The sequence below is a fragment of the Trifolium pratense genome, linkage group LG4 (assembly GCF_020283565.1).
Source record: "Trifolium pratense cultivar HEN17-A07 linkage group LG4, ARS_RC_1.1, whole genome shotgun sequence".
NCBI classification, from domain to species: Eukaryota; Viridiplantae; Streptophyta; class Magnoliopsida; order Fabales; family Fabaceae; genus Trifolium; species Trifolium pratense.
Window position 1 is genome coordinate 16,750,526 of NC_060062.1, and position 16,497 is coordinate 16,767,022.

The 16,497-nt window shown below is 31.2% G+C and overlaps 1 protein-coding gene and 1 pseudogene across 1 annotated transcript; both read left to right on the forward strand.

The window, feature by feature from the left end:
• Nucleotides 1–8,170: 8,170 nt before the first annotated feature.
• LOC123919896 (probable glucuronoxylan glucuronosyltransferase IRX7) lies at nt 8,171–11,142 on the forward strand. The gene is made up of 3 exons (XM_045971922.1): nt 8,171–9,242; nt 9,438–9,688; nt 10,276–11,142. The coding sequence occupies exons 1-3, from the start codon at nt 8,598–8,600 to the stop codon at nt 10,754–10,756; spliced, it is 1,377 nt and encodes a 458-aa protein (XP_045827878.1). The 5' UTR covers nt 8,171–8,597; the 3' UTR covers nt 10,757–11,142.
• A 3,292-nt stretch (nt 11,143–14,434) lies between these two features.
• Nucleotides 14,435–15,388, forward strand: LOC123922187 (annotated as a pseudogene).
• Nucleotides 15,389–16,497: the final 1,109 nt, after the last annotated feature.

Genomic DNA, 16,497 nt, shown 5'->3' on the forward strand with positions numbered 1-16,497 from the left:
CACGTTACTTCCTTAATATTAGGGATTGTGTAAGTAGGCATGGCAATAAAACTCATACCCGCGGGTACCCGCCCAAATCATACCCGCTTTGACGGGGAAAACCCGAGTTGACTGGGTTTGTGTTCGGGTTTGGGTTTTCCCCGATTTCAAAAGATGGGTTTGGGGCGGGTAATGGGTACATTGATACCCACCCGAACCCGTCCCCGAACCCGCCCCGCTTATACTAAAAATTAGATTTCATCTCTTTTAAATTAGAAACGTTTAAACAATCTCTTAAATTACATTGATATATTTAATTTTTATTTTTAATTTGAGTATTAAACAAATTATTTTCTCTATTTTTTTTCTTTATTTAAAAAAATATTGTTGAGAGAAAATAATTTTGGACGTTTAACTTTTTTTTAATAAAAAAATACTAAAATACAATCTAAATTCATGTGGAAAGAGGCGTAATGGGGATACCCGAAACCCGATGGGGATACCCGATCCCCGTTGGGTGTGGGTTTGGGGTTATCATTTTTATCCCCCCTAGAATTTGGGACGGGTTTGGGGAAACCCGAACTTTATGGGTTTGGGTTTGGGGAGGGCAAAACCCGTCCCCCGCCCCGCCCGATTGCCATGCCTATGTGTAAGATAGCTATCATGAACCATTGGTACAGTCGCTTTCGTCTTTGATAAACGTGTTGACCATATGATTCAAATAAACAAACATATTCTTTGAAAAGATCAGAGATCTGTGTAGAGGTTCATCATCTTCTGAGCTTTCAACTTCTGAAACTTACATCTTCTGAATGTTGATAACCTCTGAGCCTTCAGAACTTCTGAATGGTCATCTTCTAGCATGTCTTCGGAGCTTATCTTCAAAATAAATCTATATTCTTGAAATTAAATTTTAGTACCTCCAATTATACATTTAATACTTTGTTATCATCAAAACCTTTAATAATAGTTGAAAATTTTACAAAACTCAATTTTTTTTTTTTTTTGATAATATTTACAAAACTCAATTTTGTTCCAACACAATGTACAATATATTTCACCAAAAAGGAAAGCTTAATGTGCAATATTATTGTTGGTCGTTGGTTGTTTCCTTAATCAACAAGGGAAAAAGATTTGACATGTAATAATAAAGATCAATAGGAAAAAGTGAAAAAATCAAAATCTTTCTTGATATATGATTAATATATAATAAACAAAATTTGGAATATGAATGAGAAAAATGCAAGGATATGGGCTTATTAAAAAAAAAAGAGTTCGTCAAAAAAAAAAGAGAAAAATAAAATAAAAGAAACTTTCGATTGTAATTTTCATGTGGTTCAATTAATAATAAATTAGTTTGTTTATTATAATAATAAATCAAATATTAAATTTAGTATGTTATAAAAATGTCAAAAATTAATTTAAATATTCCACTTTGATAGAACTAAATTAAGTTATAAAGAAATTGTGACCACAAAATTGAATTTTTTTTTGTATGAACAAGTAATATTATTTATCCGTCAAAAAAGTAATATTATTTATGTGCAATTGCAGTGATTAATCTCATCTGTCAGATAGTGCTACAATAGTGCAATAGATGATAAAGCTCTCTAGTCTCTCTAGAGAGAGAGAAAATTCAACACTATTCTTAAGGCTGAATTTGAACTCAAAATTTCTAATTAACCCGGAAAAGATCATTTATCATGTAATTCAATTGCTCTCGGCTAAATTGAGTGTTTAATTAGGGAAAAAAAGGCAACGGTGAATTTTAATATTTTTTGCTAATTAATGACAGCCACGACATTTTGGATGTTTATTGATTAAGGAATTGAATTGATGATGGGAACGTAGGGTAGACGCATTTTTGGGGAGCTTTTGTGACTAGGATAGGATTGGGTGTAGTTTCTTAAACAAGTAATCTAAACGTATTTTGAATGCTTATCTGACCAAATTAAACTCCTTCCTCCAATGGCATACCATTCACATAGAATGTCTTTTATTGGATTTCATTTCAGGTGACCCATGTACTAATCCTATTGCCTTTGACCTTAAGACACATAACCAAAAGTATTTTTCTTTTTCTTTATTTTTATTTCCACAACTAGTATTTATTACTTAGTACTATTCTTTATGAATGCGTAACAAACATGTATACCATCTTAGCCGCTGAATAAATATGTGTCCTTGTTGTGGACCAACTTTCCATAGTGCAGTTCCTTTGATCGGTTCCAAGCAAATAATTTATCTCATCTATCTAAAAACATACCACTAGTTCAATTTGAACACTTCCACCAATACAGATTTCAATTTCGCCAATTTTTTATGTGTTGTTAAAAGAGATAAACTCTATAAAAGCAATGGGATAGGTTTATAAAAAAAAAAAAAAACTTATATAGTGTGACATGAGTGGTGGATAATTTGATGCATTAACTGTTTGGTTCTGAGTCTTTTTTTTTTTATAAGCATGTTTGGTTCTGAGTCTGATCTTCAACCGATGTTTATGAAAAACATTTGTGAAAAAATGTCAACCCGTTAAATGAATCTCAGTTATCTAGAGTCTCTAAGGGAAGTAAATCGACCACAACATCTTCGACAAAAAAAGTCTCAATTAAGTTTTTATCAAATACTTCATTACGATTCTTATCAATTTGCGTCGTATCTCAACGATAAGATCAGTGAGACTACAATGTTTTAGGGACATAAGCTATTTGCATTTTTCTCACTTATTGAAGCTTTGGGGAGATTATAGAAGATTGTTTTCATTGCTTGTGTCACATATATTGAATGACGATTTCAAGTGACTTGAACTCACATTAAATGAAAAAGTGAATGTTGAACACTATAAGTGAGATGATTCCCGTAAACCTAATTTCTTAAAGTTGTGAGTTACGATGTGGTGTCAAACTCACTTATGTGGTTGTTTAAGACTCAATGTGATGATCTTCGGACTCCCTCGCAATCCACATGAAGAGAGTGGGGAAATACTTTTTTTTTTTTTTACAATATAGCTGAAAATCGAACCCAAAATCTCTAACATACTATCCAAATTTCTCATCACTAGGCCAAACCTAGTGACTTATGAGGAAATACTCTATGTTTAATCCATGATCCATTGACATCCCTAAATAAAATCAATACAACTAATCATTTTGTAAGTACCGCACAATTCAAATAATTTTTTTTTTATGAGTTGGAGAGAGGAAACTAAACAAATGGAGTGATTAATTATTGGGATGCCATGATACAAATGTAGCGTTTTTGTAACCAATACATTGAGTTCAAATGGTTAACGAACTTCATTTGTGATTAATCTTTTGGGAGAGACTGGGTTCAATTATTGATGGGAACATTTTCTAGTTAAACTTTACTTCTCACACCCATATCATGGAACCTTGATCTACAACCAGCCGCTTACTAACTTGATGCAAGTGCTGGACGATGATAATAGGGATGTTTCCTTCTCCCGACTAGTAGCATTGTAGTTTTTTTTTTTTTTTTTGGGCTTTAGCCCCTTTGTCTCCAAAAAAAAACTTTACTTCTCACAGTTAAAATCTGTATTGCTGGGGTTTCTTTTCCAGAAAACTAAAGAGTTTATACTTAAAAAATAGGCAAAATTACGCCGAAGGTACTTTATCTTATTTATTTGTAACACTTTGGTCCTTTATCTTTTGTTTGTCACAATTAAGTCCTTTATCTTTTATAAAACGAACATATGCATCTGTTCTCTCATTTTTTATTATGAAAATGCTGAGATGTCAATCCATATAGGATAATCTTTTTTTTACATACTTTTTTTGTTGAAATTAAAAAAAAAATCCAAAAAATGCATGAAGGTATGAACATGTTCATCACCATCTTCGTCTTCTTCCTTAATTCAAAATCAATTTTTAATCAAATACACTTCCAAATAACACATAAATCTTTCTTTTACGTTCTTCTCAATCTCTTTCTAAACTTAAAAATTAAAATTCCCAATTTTTCAATAAAACCCCAAAAATCTGTTGAGTGCAATCTTTGGTGGAGCTCACATCCAACTTAAGGATTTCTTGATTCACATGACACATTCTTTTTGGAAAGTTAGTAAAATCTTGATTTTTGTCAATTCCTACAATTAAGCTCATGCCCAAAACAACAACTTTGAGTTCAAAAAGCTCAAGGTCCACCATGAACGGGCCAACTTATAGAAAGGTGAATTGAAATGTTATTAAGCTCACGCACTTTCTATCTGGTGGAACCTTGAAAGATGCATACGATCAATTGCTTTATTTTGGAATACACGATCTATAGAGATTTTTTTTGGAGAAAATGGTTTCTGCAGTGACATTAAAATTTAAAATGACACAACAAAATTAATGGTTTTTAGGGTTTATTGAGAATTTGATGATTTTATTTTTTGAATGTAGAAAGAGATTGAGAATATAAAAGAAAAATTCATGTTATTTGGAGGTGTATTTACTTAAAAATTGATTTTGGATTAAGGAAGAAGATGAAGATGGTGGTGAACATGTTCATACCTTCATACATTTTCTGGATTTTTTTTTATAATTTCAACAAAAAAATTATATAAAAAAAAATTATCCTATGTGGATTGACATCTCAACATTTTCTTAATAAAAAAATGAGAAAAAGGATGTATATGTGACAAATAAAAGATAAGACCAAAATGTTACTAATAAATAAGATATGATAAAGAATTTCGGGTATAATTTTGCCTAAAAAATATATATTCTAAAAACTCAGATAATAAATAAGATATGATAAAGGAATTCAGCTATAATTTTAGATATTCGAATTAGTAGCAATAGAGGAGGGAATGTCTACATAAAATTATTTTATCCAACTTTCCATCCCAAAGTCACAAATAATAGAATAAACAATTAAATGTATTTTAAAAACCATTTTTAAAACAAGGAAAAATTGCTTGTAGTCATCAGAGTTTGGATTATCCTTGAGTTCTTGACCCAATCTCATTAGCTGTAAGTGTCATTCGTGTCCTTTCTCAAGAATCATCGCCAGACAATGGTTGTTTGTCATTTTGGCCTAGATTAGTTTGATGTTGATTAATGTATAAACCATGTTAAGGACAACCTTATCTTCATTGTATGATCATCATATAATAGGGCCAGAAAAATTGGTTGGTGCAAAAAGAGCTCACAACAATTCCAAAACAGCACACAATAATCATGTTTTTTTTTTTGTGGGTTTTTATTTGAAACATTTTCATCAGACATTAAATATAAATGTTAATTTAGTTCATTATGATATGATATATTCAACTGTGTTTTCTTTAGTTAGATGGATGATACTATTATTAAAAGAAATGATTATATTTGTTCAAAAAAAAGAATTGATTATTTTTTAAAAAAAAACTAGATGACATAAAAGATATTAAATGGAATTTTAAAATCTAAATATAAAGTTGGACAAATTAGACCAGTGACAAACAGTGACATGAGAGTTGAATAATTCGAAATATATTCAAATATCATTCATCATCATCATAATATTAAAAGTATAAAACTAAATTAATTATATGAAGAGGTGTCTAAGGGACCCTATTTGATAAGTCTTCAAATTTTGACTCGCTATTGAAGAAGACACTAAATGTGAGCACATATTCAATGGAGTTCATAGTCGACAAAAAAAAAAAAATCGATATAAATTTTATTTTTCTTCAACAAAAGCTCATACTAAAATATTATTTTTGTTGGCTATGAGCACAATTGAAATTTTTTTTTCTAAATTTGGAACTTTTACTTGAAAAAAATATGAAAATGTTTTTTTGAAACAAAACTTTGGAATAAATTTTATCACAAGAAAAAATCTGGATGATTTATCTCCAAAAACCATTTTGAGAATTTTTTCTCATAAACTTTTCGAAATAATTTTTAGAAAAATTCCGGTACTTTTTTCTTGACAAAAAATTTCAAAATTTTTTTCTAAAAAAATTTTGACAAATTTTTTTAAAAATTTCGAGAAATTTTTTGAAAAAAAGATTTATCTATAGCTCATAAATATATTTAAAAAAGATTATTTTTTACAAAAGGGTCGGGTGCTAGACCTTACCCCAAGAAAAGAGAAAGAAATAAAAAGATAACTAATAACTAAGTAAATCAATAAATTCGTTAAAGAAGCCCTAGTTTATTCCTAAAAAAAATCTTCTTTAATAAAAAAGGCATCGAAATATTGAATCCCACCAAGTAATATTCAAAAATTAAATGGTGGCTATGCTTAACGAGCTTGTCCGCACAAGCATTGTCTTCCCAATAAGAGGAGCTTATAGGAAGACAACAAGTAACCAATAGAATGTTACTTAAACACACAAAAGACAATGCTAAAGTAATCGCTAAAATCTCTAGCCTGCTAATGTCTAATAAAGGAGTTTCATAGGGAATGATGAGTAAAAGCACCCCTTGAATGAGTGTTGTAATGTTGTCCGACATTTCTAGCTAGCTTGTAATTTTTCTTTTTTGGTGCTTGGATATAATGGCGTAAATGTTTGTTTAGTGTCAGTTATATCTGCCCAAGTTTGTCGAATGACCTGCAAATCCTTTTGAATCCCCTCGTCAAACTCTTCATCACGTGTTAAGGTGTAGGTGTGGTTTTTCGTCTGAGAGTCCATAGCAGTACTAGGACTTCCTTGATTTGAAAAACTTCCATTCCCAAAGTACCAATAATGAGCTCTAAAGTAGGTTATATGTCACCTAACATAACTATAACAAGCGGTGGAACGGTATCTGCAGGCTCTTCACTGCGAGTGGATATGCGCCATTGATGCTATTTGACACTTGTGTCATCGACACTTGCTATTGAACTATATACTCTCTCAACGAATGCAACATTATAAGAGGGCTAAGGAGCAACATTGGTACCTTCAATAAAAAGGATTGCATCATTGTGAAACAGGCTCATCGTCAGTAAAAAGAATACTGAGTTAATTATCATTATTACTACTTTCTTCATTAATCACAGGTGCATAAGCAAGATTATTATGACTAACCTAATCGCCAACGTAGCGAAGTTGGGGATGTGTTTTTGAAGCCACAACTTTCTTGGGATCAGGGGCAGAGCTGGATACAGGCCGGCCAGGACCGCGGGCCTTCCCAAATTTTTTATTTTTAATAGCTATATATACATAATGTTTTTTAACTATTACCATTTGACACAATAGTTGAGTTGAACTCCCACATCCAACATTTTGGCTTTTAATATTACCTCCGTCCCTAATTATAAGACTCTGTTTGATAAAAGTGTACTATTCATTTATCTTGTTTTGACCGTATTTTTTTTAATAATATATAAATGTAAATATTAGCATATAAGATTTTGTTCAATTTGTTTTGATGAGTATTTTAAAAATATTAAATTTTTATAATTTTTACTAATAGACAATTAAAGATATTAGTGATCAAAATTATGTATGCAGTATTCAAACAGAGTCTTATAATTAGGAACAGAGGTAGTATTTTTTTTAAAAAATTAAATTGCTATATTTCTATGTAATGTTTTAACAGTATAAAATTTACTTATAAATTCATGTAAAATTTGTCGAAAATATAAAATTATTTAATATATTAAAGAGACCCAACAAAAATAAAAAATTATATATTTATATTAAACATCGTTAATTTTAATGAGTTTCAATAACATATTAAATTATTTTGAATTTCTTTAAAATTTTACATGATTATCTACAAATTAAGACGTTATTAAATGATGTAACATTATTCAAATGTTAATGGTTTATGAATTTTTATATTGAATATATATTTTTTTATATAAAAAAATGTCTCCAATTCAATGTTGTGGTAATCAGGGGACCAAATTTAAAAATAAAAATAAAAATTGGTGTTTATAGTTTTTTGATTTTGAATAAAAGTGTGAGCTAAAAGTCATATCTTGTATGAGTTTTTCACCACCAATGTGATCTGATTCAGGATAATTTTGGCATCAAGTGATTCCAACATCCTCCCGATCGTAGTTTTGGGGAGTCGAACAGTGGTCCTCTATGAAGTTCATCGTTAATCACCACTGAACCAACTAACTATCGATAAATTTTTTTCATTTATGTATTAAGTGTATATTAAAGTAAAATTGAAAGTTGAATCAAATTCACAAATTATAAGAGTAGAAAAATAATTGCAGGAATGCAGACTAAATTTTTCTTGAGGTCATTTCTGAATTCTGATCCATCACTACCTCATTACTCATCCATGTGACATCCACAACAATTCACCCTCCATGTTGTGTTTTCCCTTTCTTCACCTTTATTAAAAATGTCCATTCAATTATTAAGGAATAATCAAAATTCAGAATACAACCACCACTACCAGTACAATATACACCCTGTAATGTAGTAACAAAATATATAAAATTTCAAAACCCACATTAATTATTTTAAACAAACAAACCCCCATTTTTCCAAAATAAAAAACAAAAATTCTCATTTCTTTATCCTCTTTGCAAAAACGAAATCCCAACCTTTCTTTCCCTTCCCATCACTGTTTCTTTGCTTCCAATTTTCACCATACCAGAACACGAAAACACTCTTTCAACTACCAACATCCTTCATCTTCAATCTCTTTCATTCTCATCTTCTAATTCAATCAATAAATGAAATGGAAAATCACAATAATAGACCCTCAAAAAACAGAGGATACTATGTTAAAATGAAACTCATGCATAAACATGGTAGACCTCAACAAGAAAAAAACAACTTCAACACTTTCCATAAATATTTTAAATGGATTCTTTGGCTTTCTCTTTCTCTCTATTTCTTCACTTCATACCTCATCAGCAACAACAACAATAGCCACAACAACAACAACATAAAACATCAAAAAACAAAACCAACCCATGTAATAAAATCACTTTCTGAACCCATTTCAACCAACAAAACAGAATCTTTGAAGAACTTGAAGGTGTTTATCTATGATCTTCCACCAAAATACAACAAAAATTGGCTTAAAAATTCAAGATGCAAAACCCATTTATTTGCTTCAGAAGTTGCTATTCATAGAGCTTTATTAACAAGTGATGTTAGAACTTTTGACCCTTATGATGCTGATTTTTTCTTCGTACCTGTTTATGTTTCTTGTAACTTTAGCACCGTTAATGGCTTCCCTGCAATTGGTCACGCACGTTCGTTAATTTCCTCAGCTGTTAAACTCATCTCCACCGAGTACCCTTTTTGGAACCGAAGCAGAGGATCCGACCATGTTTTCGTAGCTTCTCATGATTTCGGTTCTTGTTTTCATACCTTGGTAAATACTCCATCCTTTCCAAAATATAAGCAAAAATGAGTCAAACAAACTTGATGTATTTGGTTCAAAATTTGGACCAAATACATTCAATTTTGTTGACCAACTTTTGCTTATATCAATAAATTAACGTTAAACATGTTTTTGTTTTGTTGTTGATTTTACTGATTCTGTTTTTGATTTTTTTGGATTTTGAAGGAGGATGTGGCAATGAAAGATGGGGTACCTGAAATTTTGAAGAAATCGATTGTGTTACAAACGTTTGGTGTTACTTATGAACATCCTTGTCAGAAGGTTGAGCATGTTGTTATACCACCATTTGTTTCGCCGGAAAGTGTAAGGAATACACTGGAGAATTTTCCGGTGAACGGACGGCGAGATATTTGGGTGTTTTTCCGGGGGAAAATGGAAGTTCATCCTAAGAACGTTAGTGGAAGATTTTACAGCAAGTAATTACCGTTTAAAACTTTTAATCTCATTCAAAATCTTAGTAATTTACATGCTTAGATGAAAACCTATTTTGGTCATTAGATTTTTTTAACCATCTGGTTCTTACCGGTAACTCACAGTTTAACCGCGGCTTAATTAAAGTCTGATAAAAAATTATTTTCACTAAAAATTGAACTTGAGTTCTTTCGAACTATTAGTCCTTGGAAGAACCAATTAAGTCTTTTGTGGAGGTATCTCGGGTGTCTACGGCAACTTATTTTGGTCACTAGTTCTAACCTAGGAAGTTTCTAGCATTGCACATGCATTAGTGTCAAATGCTAACACGCCACCGATACTTAGGATTCATTAAACTTCAAATTGTTATTGATGTCAACTAACGTGTCCGTGTTGTGTCAGATGTTAATGTCCGTGTTTCATACTAATCTCTCTAACAATCAAATTCAGTCTCGTAGTCTATATTAGTGTCTGAAAATTTTATTTTAAACTAATTTGTTCACACAATTGAATGAGTCTTCTAACAATTTATATACGAGTAGTATTCTTTATTTAATAATTTTCTGACTCATTTACGATTTTATCCTTGAAGGAAAGTGAGGACAGTAATATGGAAAAAGTTCAACGGTGACCGGAGATTCTACCTTCAAAGACATAGGTTTGCCGGTTACCAGTCAGAGATAGCACGTTCAGTGTTTTGTCTATGTCCATTGGGGTGGGCCCCATGGAGTCCAAGACTAGTTGAGTCTGTCGCATTGGGTTGCGTACCGGTAATCATAGCTGACGGTATCCGGCTACCATTTTCCTCCGCCATGAAATGGTCGGAGATTTCAGTTACGGTGGCGGAGAAAGATGTATGGAGGCTTGCGGAGATATTAGAAAAAGTGGCGGCGACAAATCTAAGCTCTATTCAGAGGAAATTGTGGGACCCACGGACAAGGAAAGCACTACTTTTTAATAGTTGGGTCCAGGAAGGAGATGCCACGTGGCAGGTCCTACATTCATTGAGTGAAAAGTTGTATAGGTCTTATAGGAGTTCAAGGGTTTCACGCCAATTAGATTCTGACACGTAATATGTTTCAATTGAGTTTAAGTTTGTTCTTGACAGCGTGGCTTTTGAAGAATGAGCATATACACGTAGATTTTGATACACATTGGAAATGAATTAGTCAAATAAGAAAATAAGAAAAATAGTTAGTGGATTACAGCTGGAAATTTTTAAGGGTATGGGACCCTACAGGAATGTTGATGTTGACGTGGGTAGCATTGATTGGATGTCCGTGCGGTTTGGAAAATTTGTACTGCTCTCGTGAAGTATGAACGTGAATAGTAGTTTGAGAGTATAATCATCATGCAAATCCAAATGTTCATGGATGGTAGATTTTGTAAAATCATTTTTGCATGTAAATAAATATAAATACTATGAATATAGAAATTAGAGCATACACAATTTTCGAAATTATGTGAAATGTGAGTATTGCATTTTGCATTTTTTTAAAACCAAAGTTATTTTCCGCGCAACTGCAGAGACTCATCCCGTCGAGTTAACTGAGATTCTTTATTTATGGGGTTGACCTCTCTCAACAAATGCTTCTACATACGCACCGTCTGGAAATTGAACACAAGATCAAATGATTAAGGAACCCAAGTATATATCATTTATGATCGGTTGCATTTTGTATTTTTATTTGCTACCACTGGTAGTACTATTTTAATTTTCATTAGAGTAATATATTTTTTGACGTCTACTAGTATTTTATTGATTTTAATTTTGTTACTATTGTCGTCAAAAATAAAAAAATGTTACTACTAGTAGCTCGAAACTGGGTAAAGGTTAATTGTGTCAGAAAAAAGTATGGGAAATGAAGATAAATTTATGGGGAAAGGGTTGATGATACTGGTGTTTGGTGAGTGAAATGATTAATGAGATTGGAGATAGAGAGGGGAGGTGTGAGAAGAAGTGGGGGTGTCAGGAACTTTATTACGGTAATTTAATTTTGAAATGAGAGGTAATGGTGTGTCAGTGATCACGGATATATTATACGGTATGGGATGTCAAAATCAATGTTGCCTTGGAGAGAATCCAATCCAACCATGAGATGAGATGGGACTCATCCTGCATGTGTTTCGCTCTTTATTAACAAAATGTTTTTGGCATCACATTTGTCCTTGTATATTTATGTTTTTTATTTTATTTTAGTTTTTGTATGTTTTTTTTTTAAAACAATTCTTGGATGTTCAATTCATTTTGATTTTCGTACCTCGCCTCTTAAAAATGATGACGTGGTTAACGGTATGATATGTGGCATGCTAACGTAGTAAATGAAGGACTAAAACAAAAAAATATATTTAATGAAGGACCAAAACTAAAAAAACAAAATCCCTAAAATAATTTTTTTTTAAAAAAAACAATTTTTTAACATTTTTTACTTTTAAAAAAACCAATTTGTTTTTCAAATAGAAAACAAAATTTAAAATATATATACAAGAGTGCTAAAATTTAAAATTCATAAGGCTATAATGAAAAAACTTGTTCACAGAGTGCTAAAATTGATTTAGGACATGCTAAAAAAATATGACTATAAAGACAGTGTGCTTAAACTTGCACATCAACTTAGGCTCCGTTTGAATTAGCTTATTTTTGAGTTTATGCAAACAGTTATGCAATTTTTATCTATTACTCACTTCGTTTCAAATTATTTGACATTTTAGAAAAAAAAATAATATTAAGAAAGTGTATTTTTGCACCTTATTTTTTCCTATTATACCTTTATTTTAATTCACCAATAGAGAGTATTATAAGTTTGTCAATGTAGTTTATAATAAAATAGCTTATAAAATACAATTTTCACTAGTGTGAACTTATAAGGATAAAATACGCTTTCAGTCCCTAGTTTTATATTGAGTTTTGGTTTTCGTCCTTATATTTTCAAATCACTTGTTTTTGTCCTCAGTTAATTTTCAATTTTGGTTTTAGTCTCAAATGTTAAGTCAACTAACAGTTGACTAACGGAAGTCCACGTGGCACTGCCACGTTGGATTCTATTGACAAGTGACATCCTATGTAGACTGCCACATCATCTTTTTTTAATAAAAAAAATCATAAATCATTTATATCATATAGATCATTTATATCATATAGATCATTTTTTTAATAACGTTTTAACCGATATAAATTTTATAAAATCCACCGTTGGATTGAAAGTTTATATCATATAGATCATTTATGTAAAACTTCAGACAAATCCAAAATCATTTGATATATATGATTTAACTTTCAATCCAACGGTGAATTTTATAAAATTTATATCGGTTAAAACGTTATTGAGAGGTGTAGCATTTGGTGTCAAACTAGTTGGTGTCATTTAATTTAGAGATTGATATTCTTGATCTTTATGTATACAAAATTTATATTATAATTGTGTTTCTTCAAGCAATTGACATTGTTTATGCTTAATAATTGATTTGTTTGTTTGATTTTTGGTTACAAAGTTGAAAGAACTTTAAGAACTATGTTTGTACCAAAAAAACAACTTATGAATTATTTATGTCCTTGCCTAAAAAAATATAAATGTTCATGATTTTTTTTTTTTTTTTTTTAATTTCAAGTTTCAACCATAGGCCATTCCTCCTTCAATTATTTAAATTTTTTAGTTGACATTATATTATAAACAACAAATAACATTCGTGCATCGCACGGGTAAGCGTCTAGTTTTTTATATGAGAATAAGTTGTTGCTACTACTTAACGGGTTATACAAGGTTTGACTTTGTATTAGTGTGATACAAAGTCATGGTTTTAGGATTCTAACTCTTTAAAGAGAAGTTTTACAATAATAATCCTATATAAATTCTAGTGTACTCAAGACAATTTAATTAATATACATTAAATAATTTAAATATAACTCTCAACAAGAAAGGATAGGAAATTGATTCTTATATCAAATGTTATAAGCTCTTTTGATTTCCCCTAAGGAATAAGAACAAGCATTTTTCTTTATCTAGAGGTTGATTTTGAATGCATATTGATCTTACCTTGATTAGAGTCGATCTTGTCCGGTGATGCTCCTCGAAACAATGCAAGACAAGGAAGGAATTGCAAAGGTATGAGGAGCGGGAGAAAGTGAAACAATTTTGTATTTATGCATAGAATTAGAGAGCATTTACGATGAAATCTTACTTGGATGCGTGTGATGTATTTCGTGAGTCCGATTTCTTAAGGCTTATCTATATATTGTTAGAGATGGGTTAATTTTAATTTTCTTGAAGTTTATTATTGTTCTTGCTGCATTTGATTTCATAAAATTGTTGCCGCCGGTAAAAATAAGTTATAAACTAGCTGATAGCTGATAAACTAGCTGATAGCTGAAAAGCTAGCTTATAGCTGATAGCTGAAAAGCTAGCTTATTGAAATTAAAGTGTTTGGTAAAATTAGCTTTTAAAGTGGTTATTAAATATAAAATTACATAATTGATAGTGGGTAGTTGTTAAATTAAACGGTAAAAATTGAATAAAGTGTAAAAAACTATAAGCTATAAGCTCATATGCTACTTGAAATAGCATCTGAAAAAAAGCTATAAGCTAGTACAAAAAGCTTGTTACTAAACACCTCTAATTTTTTAAAACAAGCTTATAAGCTCATATAATAAGCTATAAGCTAGCTTATTTGTGTTACCAAATACACCCTAAGTTGCTAGCCAAGGGTGAGTGAAGGACATAAATGGAATTATGTAATATCAAAATTATCTTTATTTTGGTGTTATTTTCATGCCTGAATCTCCTCATTGGCTTATTTTCAAAGGAAAAGTTTATGAAGCTAAACGTGTTCTTCTTTCACTATCAACTACTCCTGAAGAAGCTGAATTAAGGCTTCAAGAAATAACAACCACAACAAAAGATGAATCGGCCCATGGGCCTGAGAATTGGACTGGTCATGGTGTTTGGAAAGAGCTTTTTTTAAGGCCCACTAAGCCCATCAAGCGTATGTTGATTTCTGCTATTGGGATTAATTTCTTCATGCAAGCTTCTGGAAATGATGCTGTTATGTATTACTCACCGGAAGTTTTTAAAGCTGCTGGAATTTGCGGTAAGAAAAAGCTATTCGGTGTTAATGTTATAATAATGGGCTTTTCCAAGTTTTTTTGCTTTTCTTTCGGCGGTTTATTTGGATAAATTTGGGAGAAGGCCTCTTTTGTTGATTGGATCGTTTGGGATGGCGGTATCGTTGTTTGGGCTTGGTTTGGGATCGAAGTTTCTAGTGGGTTCCGGGAAGCCTATTTGGGCTATTGTGGTATGTATCGTAGCTGTTTGCGCCAATGTTTCATTTTTCTCCATCGGGCTTGGGCCTATTACTTGGGTTTATTCTTCAAAGATATTTCCTATGAAGCTTAGGGCCCAAGGTTCGAGTATTGCAATTTCGGTGAATCGGTTGGTGAGTGGAGTGATGTCCATGACGTTCTTGAGCATTTCGAAGAAAATAACGTTTGCAGAAATATTTTTTGTGTTGGCAGGTATTATGGTGATGGCTACTTGTTTTTTTTTTTTATGTGTGTATGCCAGAGACCAAAGGTAAGACATTAGAACAAATGAAAACTCTCTTTGTTAAGGATGATGATGAAAAAAATAAATAATATTAATGAGAGACAAAGTAGTCACGACAAGGGTGTGGAAAAATAAGTTGTTTATGAGAACAAAGAGGGTTGGTAAATTTGTGCATGTCGTTACTTCTCTATTTGCTTTTTGTTACATATAATATAATAATATATATTTAGTAGTTAATTGCATTTTTGAATTTAGTTAAACAAACTATAGCTAGACTAATTGTATTTGTAATAACAGTTTTATCAAAATTAACCTTATTAACAATCTAAATTCTTATTATTCTAAATGTAAAGTGAAAATTAAAGTGATGCACATAATATACCATTGAAAAAAGACATAGTTAGAATCACATTCAAGATTGTCAGAACCAGACCGGTCATCGAACCAGCGAGCTCACCGGTTCAAGGTTCAATTGGTCGGACCGGGTTCAATCGGGGTCGAACCGTTTTTAATTAAATATATATTTTAATTAATATATAAATAAATATACATGAATAATTGCTCAATATTTCATAATTTCACACATTAAAAGATAAAATATCACAAGTCAAAATAAAATAAAATTTATAATTCAAACCAAATGAAAAATAGATGAAAAACAAAAACATTTCCTATTCCTACGACGTCGTTGTTTTGTTTCAGATTTTTTATTTTTTTTTAAAAAATTAAAACGACGTCGTTTTGGCCTATTTTATTTAATTTTTTTTTTTAAATCTGCAAAACCGCTTGAACCGCCCGGCCGGTTCGCCGGTTCGACCCGGTCCGACCCTGGTTCACGCGTTTTTTTGTCGGTCGGTTTCCTATCCGTTTTTTGCTCAAAACCGAACCGTTTTCATGATCGGTTCACGGTCCGACCGGTCCGACCGGCCGGTCTGGTCCGGTTTTGATAACCTTAATGAAAACTAAAAATGACACTATTTTTAAAATAATTTTTTTCGTACAAATTATTATGGACGGAATATAAAATGAAGTTATTATAAAAATAATCCACAACTACAATGGATAGTCAAATTAAAAAACACAATGGAAATAGATTTGAAGTAGTCATGCACTTAAAATTAGAAAGTTTCTTTTGTCATTCTACCTATTTCTCGCGCATTTTATGTATTTTTATTTTTATCTTTCCACTACTTAAATAGCGGACGTTAATAAAAATGAGAAATTTTTAAGAAATATTATAAATGTCGTCCGCTATTTAACTAGCGGACTTTATA

Coding starts and splice junctions, on each gene's coding strand:
- LOC123919896 (XM_045971922.1), top strand. CDS start 8,598: ATGGAAAATCACAATAATAGACCCTCAAAAAACAGAGGATACTATGTT. Junction 9,243..9,437: donor GTTCTTGTTTTCATACCTTG/GTAAATACTCCA, acceptor TGGATTTTGAAG/GAGGATGTGGCAATGAAAGA. Junction 9,689..10,275: donor AGTGGAAGATTTTACAGCAA/GTAATTACCGTT, acceptor TTATCCTTGAAG/GAAAGTGAGGACAGTAATAT.